The 13,619-nt window shown below is 38.7% G+C and overlaps 1 protein-coding gene across 8 annotated transcripts; it reads left to right on the top strand.

Annotated features, from left to right (window-relative positions):
• Nucleotides 1-5,378: 5,378 nt before the first annotated feature.
• LOC112184766 (beta-glucuronosyltransferase GlcAT14A) lies at nucleotides 5,379-10,465 on the top strand. 8 transcript variants are annotated; one of them, XR_005806555.1, is made up of 10 exons: nucleotides 5,989-6,244; nucleotides 6,331-6,406; nucleotides 6,541-6,656; nucleotides 7,068-7,141; nucleotides 8,283-8,344; nucleotides 8,753-8,805; nucleotides 9,131-9,178; nucleotides 9,268-9,351; nucleotides 9,751-9,817; nucleotides 10,094-10,465. XR_005806555.1 is itself a non-coding variant. In XM_040514725.1 (7 exons), the coding sequence occupies exons 1-4, from the start codon at nucleotides 5,908-5,910 to the stop codon at nucleotides 7,091-7,093; spliced, it is 555 nt and encodes a 184-aa protein (XP_040370659.1). In that variant the 5' UTR covers nucleotides 5,379-5,907; the 3' UTR covers nucleotides 7,094-7,141; nucleotides 8,283-8,344; nucleotides 8,753-8,805; nucleotides 9,751-9,817. The 8 variants fall into 8 exon arrangements, 2 of the variants coding, with proteins under 2 accessions (XP_040370659.1, XP_024178773.1); XR_005806552.1 differs by having other exon boundaries at nucleotides 8,753-8,919; XR_005806554.1 differs by having other exon boundaries at nucleotides 8,753-8,924.
• Nucleotides 10,466-13,619: the final 3,154 nt, after the last annotated feature.

Below are 13,619 nucleotides of genomic sequence, written 5' to 3'. Positions count from 1 at the left end.
AATCCCTTCCACTAACTTCTGGAAAGTACACTTAGGTAGAGATTTGGTGAATAAATCAGCCAAGTTTTCATCTGATCGAATTTGCTTAACTGCAATTTCTTGATTCCTTTGAAGCTCATGAGTGTGGAAGAACTTTGGTGCGATATACTTAGTCTTGTCATCTTTGATGAATCCTTCTTTAATCTGAGCAATACAAGCAGCATTGTCTTCATACAAGACTTGTGATGACCTGGATTTTCCTTATGTAATTTTGGTAATTAATAATGAACCAGTTGTACGAATAATTGTTAGTATGCTTTATTCGTAGGTTGCTTTATTCGTAGGTTGTATGTGGAGTGGAATAGTTTTCGTACGTATAAATATTTGAATTTCACAGTTTAGGGGGTCGTGTGAAGTTTGACTTTGTATATGTTAAGATTCTCGGAAAACTTCCTTCACAAAAGTTGTAGAGCGCGTTGATACGAGTTCGTGGACATGCGGAACGTGTAAATCGGAGTTCGTATGAGCAAGTTATGGCTTTTGGAAGAAGTTTTCATTTTAGTATAAATAGAGAAAAATCAGAAATTATTTCATTATTCCACTTTCCTTTTTCGGAAGCTGCTCTTTTCTCTCAGTTTTTCGACTGACCCGACCCGAACCTGGTGATCCGACCCGGTCGGAACTCACAGCTCCAGCGACCTCTTCCGGTGAAACGATCCCAGATCAGTTCGCCTCCTTGCTCCGGTCGTCTCTGTGGTGGTCTCTAGCGGCGATTCTCCTTCACGGTGGCGCTGCAAGGCGGCACAAGTTGAGGAAATCGGACCCGACCGGAAAACGCAGTTCCGGCGACGTCAAGGCTTCAAGTTTCCTTCTTTGGCTTCGTGGCGGTCGTCTGAGTCGATCTATGGTGTTTGTTTCAATCGATTTACGTGGAAATCGGTTCAACTCAGTTGGGATTACTGTTCACAGCTTGTTTTCTGACTTCATTCCAGTTATGAAAGTTCACAAGCATGCTTAGATGAAGCTTTTTGATGTTAGGAGTTTTGTGAAATATTGAGTTTGGGCCGGCGGCGGTACGCCACCTCCTGTGGCTGCGTTCCGGCGGTGCTCAGGCCATGTATGGGACTGTTTCTGGTACTATATGTCTTCTACTCGTCGATACGAGCATTTCGATATATAATATGCAAATTTTGGAGTTCGAATGGATTTGTTATGATTTTTGCAGTTTCATACCGATCGATTTATTTGATCCGTGAGGATTCGAGCGTCCGATCGACTTGTGGTTTGCTCACATCGATCGTGGACGTATTCCAGAGACTTTGGGAGGTCTCGGATGTGGTTTTGCCTCGATTGGCGCCACTTTGGGGATTTTAGTTCAAAACAGGGGTTTCGGACTTAAATCAAATGTGAATCGTTACTAAGTGGAAACCGTTTGTGATTAGGTACTTGACGAAGTATTGGGACGGTTATTTTGTAGTTTGACTACTTATTCTGCATTGAAGACGCAGCAGGAGTTTCGAGGTAAGTAAATCTCACAAGGATCTTTATGAACAGAAATACCATTATTGTTTTGGCGTTAATTAATTAACTGCAAACTATAGTTCGTATTAGTAGGCATTCCAGAGCGAATGACTATATATATATATTTAGATGAAATATATATATCCTTGTGGATGATTGTGATGAATAATAATATGCATGATGGTGTTCATATTATTGTTGAATGTGACTTTTCAAGAAACAATATTGTGGAAAAAGATGTTTCCTATTGTGAGCTTGATGTTACATTTTTGAGTCAAGCGTGACTCATTTTAGATGTATTGGTCTTTATATCAAGGGTCATAGATGGTGAGCAAGGATTAGGAAAGCCGAAACTAGATGTTTGTAACGTTTTTAGGTCGGATGCGACTTACTTAACATTGGCCTTAAGACCAGATAAGGTCTAAGAAGATCTTATGTCACAGATGGTGATGGATCACAGATAGTGACAGGTTGCAGACGGTAACCTTGATGTTTGATTTCATGACCAGATGGGGTCTGAAGATCATGCGTCACAAATGGTGAGCAGGGATAAGGAAAGCCGAAATTAGATAGTTGTAGCGTTTTAGGTCAGGTGTGACTTACTTAACGTTTGACTTGAAACCAGATGGGGTTTGAAAAGCATAGGTCACAGATGGTGACTAATCGTTGGTTTTAAGACCAGATGGGGCCCGAAAACCAAGAGTCACAGATGGTGGCAGATGATGATCAATGGTTGATCAGAGACCAGATGGGGTCTAAAGATCATATGTCACAGATGGTGACAGGTTGCAGATGGCGACCTTGATGTTGATTTCATGATCAGACGGAGTCTGAAATCATATGTCACAGATGGTGACAGGTCGCAGATGGTGATCAAGGCAGGAAATAAGTAATCACGTCCTTGGTAGGACGAGTGATTACAATTTTAATAGAGTTCTAGTTTATCTGCCATGATAGCTTATGGGAGTAATGGTTGAGGTTGCTTGAGACCAGATGGGGCCCGAAAACCAAGAGTCACAGATGGTGACAGATGGTGATCAATGGTTGATCTGAGACCAGATGGGGTCTAAAGATCATATGTCACAGATGGTGACAGGTTGCAGATGGCGACCTTGATGTTGATTTCATGATCAGACGGAGTCTGAAATCATATGTCACAGATGGTGACAGGTCGCAGATGGTGATCAAGGCAGGAAATAAGTAATCACGTCCTTGGTAGGACGAGTGATTACGATTTCAATAGAGGTCTAGTTTATCTGCCATGATAGCTTATGGGAGTAATGGTTGAGGTTGCTTGAGACTCATATGTATGCAGTTGAAAGGAGAGTTCAGATGGCATTCTTCTTTAATTGTCTAGATGAGACTTGAATTGCTACTTGATGGTTAAGTTAGCAAATAAGGCATGGTCACAGCGGTGACTCATGTTGTCCTTTCTGTGGAAAGCATATGGAATGTTAGAAGGAATCATGGTTGCATGTTTCCTTAAGTAGATTGATGTGAGTTATTGATTGATGTTCATGAGTTACTCATACGGGCTTGCAAAAGCTTACCAGGTTTGTTGTTTGGCAACCCCTGTGCACCATTCAAACGGTGTAGGGGCTAATCCTGCAGGTCAGGAAAATCATGGCTGAAGCTGAGGTAGCTTGTTGGCAGCAGAACGGGCAGGAAGCAAATTTTGTTGGCTTTGCCAGTATATGACTTCCGCTATGTAGTAAGCTCTGAGGAGCATTTACGTTTTATTTTGTGATGACAATTTAATTCGTAAATTTGTGTAATATATAACTCTGTGGAGCGAGTGTATATTAACTTGGATGGTTCAGTGCATCAGTAAGTACTTGTTTTAAGGGAAAGATGTTCCAGGTATTTGTATTGATGACTGAACATTCACGCATGTATAATTATGTGATTATATATATATCGATTTTTATTATTGTTAAAAATCATCACGCATGTATAATTATGTGATTATATATATCGATTTTTATTATTGTTAAAAATCAGGGGCGTGACATGACTATTGGATTGTCAGTTACTAAAGGTAAATCACAAGTGCTTCGAATATGGCGAATCATGGATCTTAACCAAAAACATTCTGGGCCAGCTTCATATAATGCAATTATTTCTGAATGATTAGAGGAAGTTGCCACGAGTGTTTGCTTAGATGATCGCCATGAAATTGCCGTGTCTCTACAAGTAAAACATATCCTGTTTAAGAGAGAGCTCTATGCGGATTAGAGAGATATCCTACATCAGCATATCCAGCAATCGTGGGATTATCAACAGATTTATTTGTATAAAATAAACTTATCTATGTTGTACCACTAAGGTAGCGTAAAATGTCTTTTATGCCTTTTCAATGGTGTGATGTTGGAGCAAAGCTATATCTTGCCAACACTCTAACTACAAATGCAATGTCTGGTCTTATACATTGTGCCAAATAAAGTAGGGCACCAATAGCACTAAGATATGGTACTTCTGGACCAAAAATAATTTCATCATCTTGTCTTGGACAAAATGGATCTTTCATAGTATCAAGACTCCGAACAACCATTGGGGTTCTCAATGGGTAAGCTTTGTCCATACCAAATCTCTTCAAAAAAATTTCTATATAAGCGGATTGATGGATAAGAATCCCACTATCCAAATGCTCAATCTGCAGCCCAAGGCAATACCTTGTTTTTCCAAGGTCTTTCATTTCAAATTCTTTCTTTAAATATTCAGCAGTTTTTCCAAGTTCTTCAGAACTTCCAATCAGATTCATGTCATCGACATAAACTGTGACTATTGCAAAACTAGAATTTGATTTCTTAATGAACACACAAGGACATATAGGATCATTGGCATATCCTTCCTTAAGTAGAAACTCACTGAGGCAATTGTACCACATTCGTCCAGATTGCTTCAATTCGTATGAGGATCGTCTCAGTTTGATTGAGTATATATTGCGTGGTTTTGTAGTTGCTTCAGGCAACCTAAGTCCTTCTAGGACTTTCATGTAGATATCAGTATCTAACTCACCATATAGGTATGCAGTAACAACATCCATAAGTGGCATATCAAGTTTTTCAGAAACTACCAAACTTATTAGATAGCGAAATGTGATAGCATCCATTACGGGAGAATATGTTTCCTTATAATCTATCCCAAGCCTTTGTGAAAAACCTTGCGCAACGAGTTGCCCTTTATATCTTCACTACTACACAAAAGGCTTCACACGACGCCTCTCAGACGACGTAACACTGTTTTCCGTGGTGTGAATAATTTCTCATTATTGAGACGACGGTTGTAAAATTTCCGTCTTCTAATATGAATTCAACCAACGGGTGTTTTTCATGCTGAAATTATGTATTGCTTCAGAAGACGTTTATAAATGGAAGCGTGGTGTGAGGTTAAATTATTATAGAGGCGGCAAGTTTCTCACAATTTGGTATTCCTCAGCATGTAGTGGTGATACGACGGTTTGTTTAAAACCGTGGTATGAATTTATAGATTTGCAAGGGCAAAACATGTCCACCAACATTCCCTTCAACATTTCCCTCTTCACCCCTCCAAATCCATTTCCCTCTTACCGGACAACAAGAGGCGGCAAAACTGAAAATTTTAAAGTGGCATTCAGACAACATATATGTGGAAAAACATGGTCTGATGCCTTGTACATATATGTGAATCAACATTAATGGCCGTGTCCTAGCTAGCTAGACAACTACACTAGCATATATCCATTCAGACCAAATTATTAGAACACTAGAGAAAAAGTCTTTCCAAAACTAATGCCTTAACTTAGACCAGCCAAGCCTATACCCCGACACGGCATTCACTCCACAAATCGACTCACCCCGACTCTCTCTCCAACTCACTCCGACTCTCTCGATGTCTGACTCACTCCACAGCCACCCCGACTCTCTAGTACCCAACTCTCGTGGTAGCATTCACTCTCTTTCCAAAACTCCACTGCTACTCTGACAATCTCTTTCCCAATCCCCGACTCTGAAGCCCTTGACCACGAATCCACCGCCTCCGAGATCTCTCTGGTACCCCTCTGATTCTCCCCTAGTCGAGCGAGCTAGGCGCTGGGAATAAAGTCGGCCGCCTAGGCGGCCTAGGCGGGGCTGGGCGGCTCTGGAAGGTCGGAGCCTAGGTGCTTTCTCCCTTTCTGGGTTCGAAATCAAGAAGGAACGCCGCTCCTCGATCAGTCGATTCTCAGACTCTCAGTCTGGCAACCTCCGAGAAAGCATAAAGCCTCCAAGGAGAACCCGCCTCCGCCTTAGATCTCATATATACGGCCTCGGATTCAAAGCCTTCGGCGGCGGCCAAGTTGAATAGTTTGTTGTTGCCACGGCTACCGCCATTAAATCCTCTCACGGAAGCTTGAGATGCTTCCTGAGAACATTAACAAAGAGGCCTGAGATGCAAAGCAGCACCACCGGGTCTAAAGGCGAGTTGGGCCGGATCATCTGCCTCCTCTACGCCACCTACCACCCCAGAAATCAATACCTCCTCCACCTCGACCGCTTTGCTTCCCAGACTGACCGTGACCAGTTAGCCCTCAAGGTCCAATTTGTTCCCATTTTCAGAGCCGCCCAGAATGTCCATCTCATCGGTAAAGCTGACTTTGTCTACCGAAAAGGGTCGTCTTCGATCTCGTTCACTCTCCACGGCGCGTCGATTCTGCTCCGGTTGTCAACCAATTGGGACTGGTTCATAAGCTTCACTGTTGATGACTACCCACTTCTCAAACAAGACGGTACTAGTTGAAATCCGAGCTCAGTGTTTCTGGGTTGCTTGTGTTTTTTGTGTTTTTGATATGCTTTTGTTTTTTGGGTTGTGTAGATCTTCTTCACATTATGTCATTCATGCCCAAAGATCTGAACTTTGTGAATCATTCGAGTTACATTGGCTGGAAAGAGTAAGTGCATTTGCTTTTTTGTTTTTTGTTTTTTTTGTTTTATCTATTGTTTTTGAGTTTTGTGTTATTGGTGTTTTGAATGTTGTGGTGGATGCTGAAGTATGTGAGGGTTTGAATGTTTTGTGGGGCTACAGGTCGAAGAGATTGAAACAGGTCATTGTTGATCTGGAGCTTTATCTTTCTGAGAAAAATGTGATGTTCTATGCGGTACAGAAAAGGGTGTTGCCTAATGCTTACCGGTTGTTTACAGGTTCGTTTCTTTTCCTTACTTGGTTACATATTTGCAGTTTGTTCCTGCAAGCTAATTTGAGAAATCTGTTTGTTTTTCATGAACTCTTGTGGTTTTTGCTTGTGTTTGGGACTTTTGTTAATGTTGATTTGGTTATGGAAAGTCCAAAAAAGAATGTTTGTGTTCTGCCTCTCTGATTTTTGGTTTGTACATCTTTGGCACCGGTTTGATTTTGGTTATCAATTATTATGCATGTGGCAGGAGATCGATGGGAAAAAGCCTTGGTAAGCTAATTAAATCTGGTTGTTGGGTCTGATATAGCTTTCTTGATAGATATTGGAGTTTCAAACTTTGATCATATTTGAGATGTATGAGATATTGGTAATTGGTTTTATATAGAGAGATTTTGGTCTGATATAGCTTTCTTGGTAGATATTGGAGTTTCTGAGAGATGGTGACAAATATGTGGCAGAGTTGATGGATATTGGGAAACAGTTTCTAGGGAGGTAATGGTTTGAAGATTGTAACCATTATCAAGTTTCTCTTATTTAGTTATGTGGACCTTTATCAGGATTGCCTAGTTTGTTGAACTGTTGGGATTTATGTGTGTATTTATGTGCATATTTCTTTTCAAAACGGGAAGCAAGTTCTTCGGGGTGTTCAATATCTTGAAAGTTATGGTGTAGGTATAATGCTCATTCTCATCTTTGTTAGTTTGAGAAGCCAGAAACATATAATTTACTGCTGAAAAATTTGTCACAAATATGTTATTTAAATCTAAGTGAGCAAAACTTCCCAAAGTTTGATTCTTTATCTCTCATATTTTCATTTGGTTGTGGAAACAGTTTGTTGGGTTTTGATTTGTCTGTTTTGGGTTTGATTGCTGTGTGTGAATGGATTGATTGTCACAATACTTCGGGATCCGAATTGGGTGTTTTGGTAAGAGAAAGTTTGAAAATTGGGTTTATAGAAAGGGAAAGATTACAATTTTATACCATATAGCAAAACAGAACTTAGAGCTTCATTGAGGGTCTGAATTTGTTTTGTTTTGCTATTTCTTTTGTCTTACTTTTTGTTTTGTGGAATTTCTGAAGTGCAATGTGTAGCAGATGAGATTAGTTTATAGGTGTCATCAGATTAAGCTACTCTAGTACAAGGACTAGGACTACCCTGAGAATAAGTTATTGTGTTGGAACCATTATAGATTAATGTGTTGAAACAAGGTCTACATTGAGAATTTGCTTTCAAAGATAGTGATATGTGTCTGTGTGTCTGTGTGCTGCACTTTTGTTGGAAATTAAAGGTTATAATTTAGAGATAAGTTAGCTAGGTATATATATATATATATGCCTTGAGAATTAAGATGCATATTTTTACCTTTTTTTTTTTTTTTTGGGTTTATATCAGTTGAGCTGAAAAATGACCAGTAATTACTCAAAACTTAATTTGGGTGTGATCGATCAGGTGAAAACTGGTTGTAAAACTTTGGGTTTAGTTATAAGATCTGTGGTGTTGGCAATAGCAACCTTTTTGGAACAGTAATTAGCTCTACATATTTAAGTAGAATTATGGAGAAATCAGGTAGAATTGGGTGGGGCATATATGGCATTCAGATCAATCCTCTTGATCGAACATATAATTATGCAGTTGCCTGCCACAAAGCTGGAATACTGGACTGTTCAAAAGCAAAAGCATGTGAATTTGATTCAGTAAGTCTGTGCATGATACAATTATATTATGGTCAATTTGTCCAATTAACTCTACAGCTATCATTATGATTGAGTCTGCCAAAAATTGCATGTGATCAGATTATTGCTTTCACCATATAGTTATACACATTACTAATCATGACTAGATTAACAATAATCATCGAACCAGTACTACTTGAAGCTCAAGTTCATATGCCATATGATTCCTGTGTATACATTCACTACACACACATATATATGCTACATCATACATATATCTCATATATAAATAATTGTAAGTAACTCTAGGTGAACATTAGAACCTATGTTTTTCATATTAATTATCATGGAAACTAATAGTCTGTGAACAAACTCTTATGTGAACATTAGAACCTACATGATACACTAATAAATAGTCTGTGTTTGCAGTGAGAAAACTGGCAACTCAAGTGGAGAAGCTATCCCATCTGGTCTGCCAGGAGGTACCTGGAACTCTACTTTCTCTGAAACTCTCTGGCCTTGAGATCAATGAGTTCAATTTCATGTCATGTAGATGTTTTGTATCTCTTACTTGAAGTTCGAAGGCATATAAACGAGTAATGTATACTCCTCTTTATCAAACACGACCATATTCTGGTTTTTATGGTCTGGTTTTACGTCTCACCTTAACTTCATGTCTGCAATGTCCAGTTCTTTATTTGGCTTGCTTGATATATCAGAGATTTCTTATTTTGTTTAGCAGTTAGATTGATATCTTTCAATGCTTTTTTGGGTTAATTGAAGATTCTGATGGTGTTTTGTTATTAGCTTGATCTTCGCATAATCCATACTTTTATCTGGGACTAGTTTGTATGGGTAAGCTTCAGCAGTTTCTTGTTTCATCAAAGCATAAGAATACCTGCTGTTGTTAGCTTGAGTCTCATATGTACTTTGGTGTGTATAAGGACTTGAACAACTTTGAAAGTGATCCGGAGGAGTTTGCTAAAACCTTGTGTGCAGATTTAGGTGTTCATGACCCTGAAGATGGTGTAAGTCACTGCATTTTAAATCATTCTTGTTTAACAAATGCAATTTTTTTTTCATTAGTAAATGCAAGGCGTTTTGGTTAAGACTCTTGGTTTGTGTCAAAGTTGGAACCTTGATCACTTTTCAGTGTGCTAAAAGAAGTAATTCTTATTGCAGCCTACTATTGCTTTTGCAATTAGAGAACAGCTATATGACGTTAGATTTTATTGCTTTTTTTGTACCTCACATGAGGTACATTGTATGTGCGATTAATTTAGTCTTTGTTCATTTACTGTGGGGAAAATGGTGAAATTGAGGTTGTGTCCTCTATGAATGAGGGCTTGGGGAAACCTGTGAGGAATAGATAATGCAAGGAAATTGTGAGGGACTGTGACATTTTGTGCTCATCTACTTTTTTGTAGATGGGCTGGAACATGGAGAAGAGGACATTGTTTCGTAGATGGACTAGAACATGGAGAAAAGGTTAAGGTATGTAATTGATTTCTAAAGTTTTATGTTTCTGACTGTAAGTTTCTTTATCTGATAGTTTGTCAATTGGTATTTTTAAAGATTGTCTCAAACTTCTTCTCTTCAAAGAAAGACAATTTGAATATTTGGATGCTAATATCTCTATATTACGGATATTCCAATGTTGATTTCATATTGTTGTCCTGCGAAGGCTGGCACTAGTTTATTTTGCTGTCATTATCACAAGTTAAAATTTTATGTAGATCAGTGCATGCCACACTGTTTCTTAATCTACAGATGCACAATTCCAGAAATCTACATCGCTATGAGAACCTTGGTGGTAAAAGGAAAATGTGACAATTCAGTATCCTTTTGAGGCATGAAGTTTGACGTGGTGGTTTTGTTCTGCAAGGAGAAGTGGAAACCCTATCTTTAAAAAGCACATTTCTGGCCAAGTTTGTTGTGGTGGTTTTGTTCTAAAAACAATGATCCAGGTTTAAAGGCTGCTTATAAACTGGACAATCATGTAGAAGATGGAGCAGTGACGAAAGCTTTTGAAGTGATAGAGAGAAATTTGTTTAGCTAGTAGTTGTACTGAGGCTAGAAGTTGGTCTTTTTTGGTTTGTCCTTAATTGCAGTTCTCCTATAGATGTGATTATGTGACATTTTTAGGTACATTTCTAGATGTATTTTGTTATAAGAGTTTCAAAGATGTGATCCCTTATTTTGTGGATACAATTAGCATTATCGGATCCATTTAGATTGCTATGGGATTATAACAGCTTTCTATTACGATTAAATTACTACTCTTTTGGTCATTTTTGCTTCCAGAATCTGAATTTTGCCATTACAACAATAGTAGGAAAATATGTCGTCTGCTGAGGTTTTTAGGGTAGAATCAAACAAAATTTCTACAATTCAGACGACGGTTTGTATTGATGTCATTGTTGGATACACACAAAGACAACAACTATTAAGAAAAACCATGGTCTCAAATGTCATGGTACAACAATTTGAGTTATATGTGTCGTGTGAAAGCATACATGCACTGAATTTTTAAGTCATCACACCACATTTTATGCTGTAAGAACTGTCGTGTGTATACAATTCACACAACGTCTTAAAAATAAAAAATGACTTCTGAACAACAAAGAGACAAGGCTAGAATCCTAAAAACGTGGTATGAATAGAAGTCACACCACGGAAAATATCTAAAACCGTGGTATGAATAGAAGTCACACCATGACATATTTCTGTCGACAGCCTGTCGACAGCATGTCGGTAGATCTGCCGATCCATCAGAGGACAGAGTTAGCTACAAACCGTCGACCCAATGATCGGTATACGACGGTTAAAAACCGTCGTCTGACAGCGTTTCATCAGACGACGCCTCGATAGACCACGGAAATGCAAAATGTGAGACGACAGTTTTAAACCGTCGTGTGAAGCCTTTTGTGTAGTAGTGCTTGCAATCTCATTTTTCTTATTTCGCTTTCTTACAAATACCCATTTATATCCAACCGGTTTGACATTGGGTGGTGTTCGGACAACAGATTCGAAAACACTGCATTTTTCTAGAGAATTTAATTATGTTTGGATTGCATCTTTCTATTTGAGCCAGTCATGTCTCTGTCTACATTCGTTAACAGAGCAAGGTTCAGTGTCATCGCCTTTTATTATTTCAGTAGCTACTGCGAATGAGAATATATTGTCTATGATCATATCTCTACGATCCTACAACTCATTGGTGTACACATAGTTTACGGCAATTTCCTTATTTTCAGGTACCCGAGCCTCTTCATGGGCTTATGTCTCACCGATGTCATTTTCCTCTTCTGTAGTTACATAGTCATGAATTGTGGATCGGACATTAATGTCTTGCCCAATATTCTCTTCAGGGGTGATTTTATCAGGATTCAAATGTGCCTTTGATTTCCTCTTTCTAGAAACTGAATCTTTTGAACCTACATGTCTGCCACGCTTCAGGTGTGCAACATATGGCTCATTGGCCGCCACATTATTTTGTCCAATTTGGACATTAATTCTTTCCGGTGCATTTATTGCTGGGATATGTGATCTTGTCACTTTTGCAGTGTTAGCGAATGCATCAGGCATTGTGTTAGCAATATTTTGAAGGTGCAGAATCCTTCATACTTTTCACTTTGTTTGGTACGAGGATCAAGATGAGATATAGTGGGTACAGTCTACATTAACTCACGACGTTCATTTAGAACAGTCTTATCTCCCCTTAACGACGGGAATATTGTCTCATCAAAATGGCAATCTGCAAACCGCACAATGAAGGTATCACCCGTCATAGATTCTAAATACAAAATAACGAATGGTGAATCAAAACCAATATAGATTCTCAATCGACGTTGAGGACCTATTTTTGTACGTTGTGGCGGTGCGATAGTTTAGGCACATAATCAGCACAACCAAATGTTCAAAGATGGGAGATATTGGGCTGGCTCCCAGAAACAAGCTGTAATGGGGAATATTGATGGTTGGCTATGGGCCTCAATCCAATTAAAGCTCCTGCATGCAAAATTGCATATCCCCATGTAGAAACTGGCATATTTGTTTTCATTAGCAAAATGTGCGCTATTATTTGAAGTCGCTTAATAAAAGCTTCTGCCAAACTATTTTGTGTATGAACATGAGGAACCAAATGTTCAATTTCAATTCCCATAGACATGTAATAATCGTCAAAGGTTTGAGATGTAAATTCATCAACATTGTCTAGATGAATGGACTTGATAGAGTAGTCTGGGAATTGAGTTTGTAATTTTGTTATATGAGCAAGTAGTTTGGCAAATGCCACATTACGGGTAGACAAGATGCAAACATGTGACCATCTTGTAGAGGCATCAATTAGGATAATAAAATATCAAAATGGTCTACAAGATGGGTCAGTCGGTTCACAAATGTCCACTTGAATTCTTTGTAGAAAAGATGAGGATTCAATATCTATCTTTGCATAAGATGGTTTAACCACCAATTTCCCTTATGAGCAAGATTTGCAAGGGTTGCTTGGCAAAACAATATGTTTAGTCATCAATGGATGTTCTTTGGAATTTGTAATGATCTTACTCATCATCGTGGATCCGGGGTGACCCAAACGGTCATGTCCAAGCATAAATGTATGTTGATTTTTGAACTGCTGGTTCACAGCATGATATGCCTCAATTGGTTTAATAGTTGTGTAATACAACCAAGATGATAGGGCAACCAATTTTTCCAATATCTACTTTTGACAGTTTTTATTGGATGTAATGCAAAGATATTCCACATGATTATCATTTGTGGTCTCAATGTGGTATCCATTTAAGTGGATATCTTTAAAACTGAGGAGATTTCATCTAGATCTCGAAGAGTATAAAGCCTCTTGAATGGACAATTAAGTTCCATTTGGTAGCCTAATGTGGGCTCTTCAGGAGCTCTCAATCAAGTCTGCATGACCTGATATAGTAGCAACATGTAGAAGATATTAAAGTGGAGAAATAAACTCGATCAAGAAAGATCGTGTGTGTAGTGACACCGTCAACAAGACATATATTTTCTCCATCCTCCATAACTTGAGAGCATCTTAAATCCATTTTCATGCTTTGTAGAGTGTCACCAGATGCAGCAGGTTTAATAAAAATAAAAGAGCCGAAGCATTAAGGGCAAAGTTAGACGGAACAGAAATAAATCAATAAATAATGAATATGGCAAATGGTGTTGTGAACTACCAAAAGTCACCTCCTACCAACAAGTCAACGCTCGACAACGAATAGTACTATTTATACCTTTTGTAATTGTGTTTTAGTCAAGTACTTTC

Source organism: Rosa chinensis, chromosome 2, assembly GCF_002994745.2.
Source record: "Rosa chinensis cultivar Old Blush chromosome 2, RchiOBHm-V2, whole genome shotgun sequence".
Lineage (NCBI taxonomy): Eukaryota > Viridiplantae > Streptophyta > Magnoliopsida > Rosales > Rosaceae > Rosa > Rosa chinensis.
This window is presented reverse-complemented; position numbering and strand designations above follow the sequence as displayed.

What these genes read in the sequence shown, in the direction of transcription:
- LOC112184766 (XM_040514725.1), top strand. Translation starts at nt 5,908, where the DNA reads ATGCAAAGCAGCACCACCGGGTCTAAAGGCGAGTTGGGCCGGATCATC. An exon ending in CCCACTTCTCAAACAAGACG is followed by an intron (nt 6,245 to 6,330) that starts GTACTAGTTGAA and finishes TGGGTTGTGTAG; the next exon opens with ATCTTCTTCACATTATGTCA. An exon ending in TGCTTACCGGTTGTTTACAG is followed by an intron (nt 6,657 to 7,067) that starts GTTCGTTTCTTT and finishes CTTTCTTGGTAG; the next exon opens with ATATTGGAGTTTCTGAGAGA.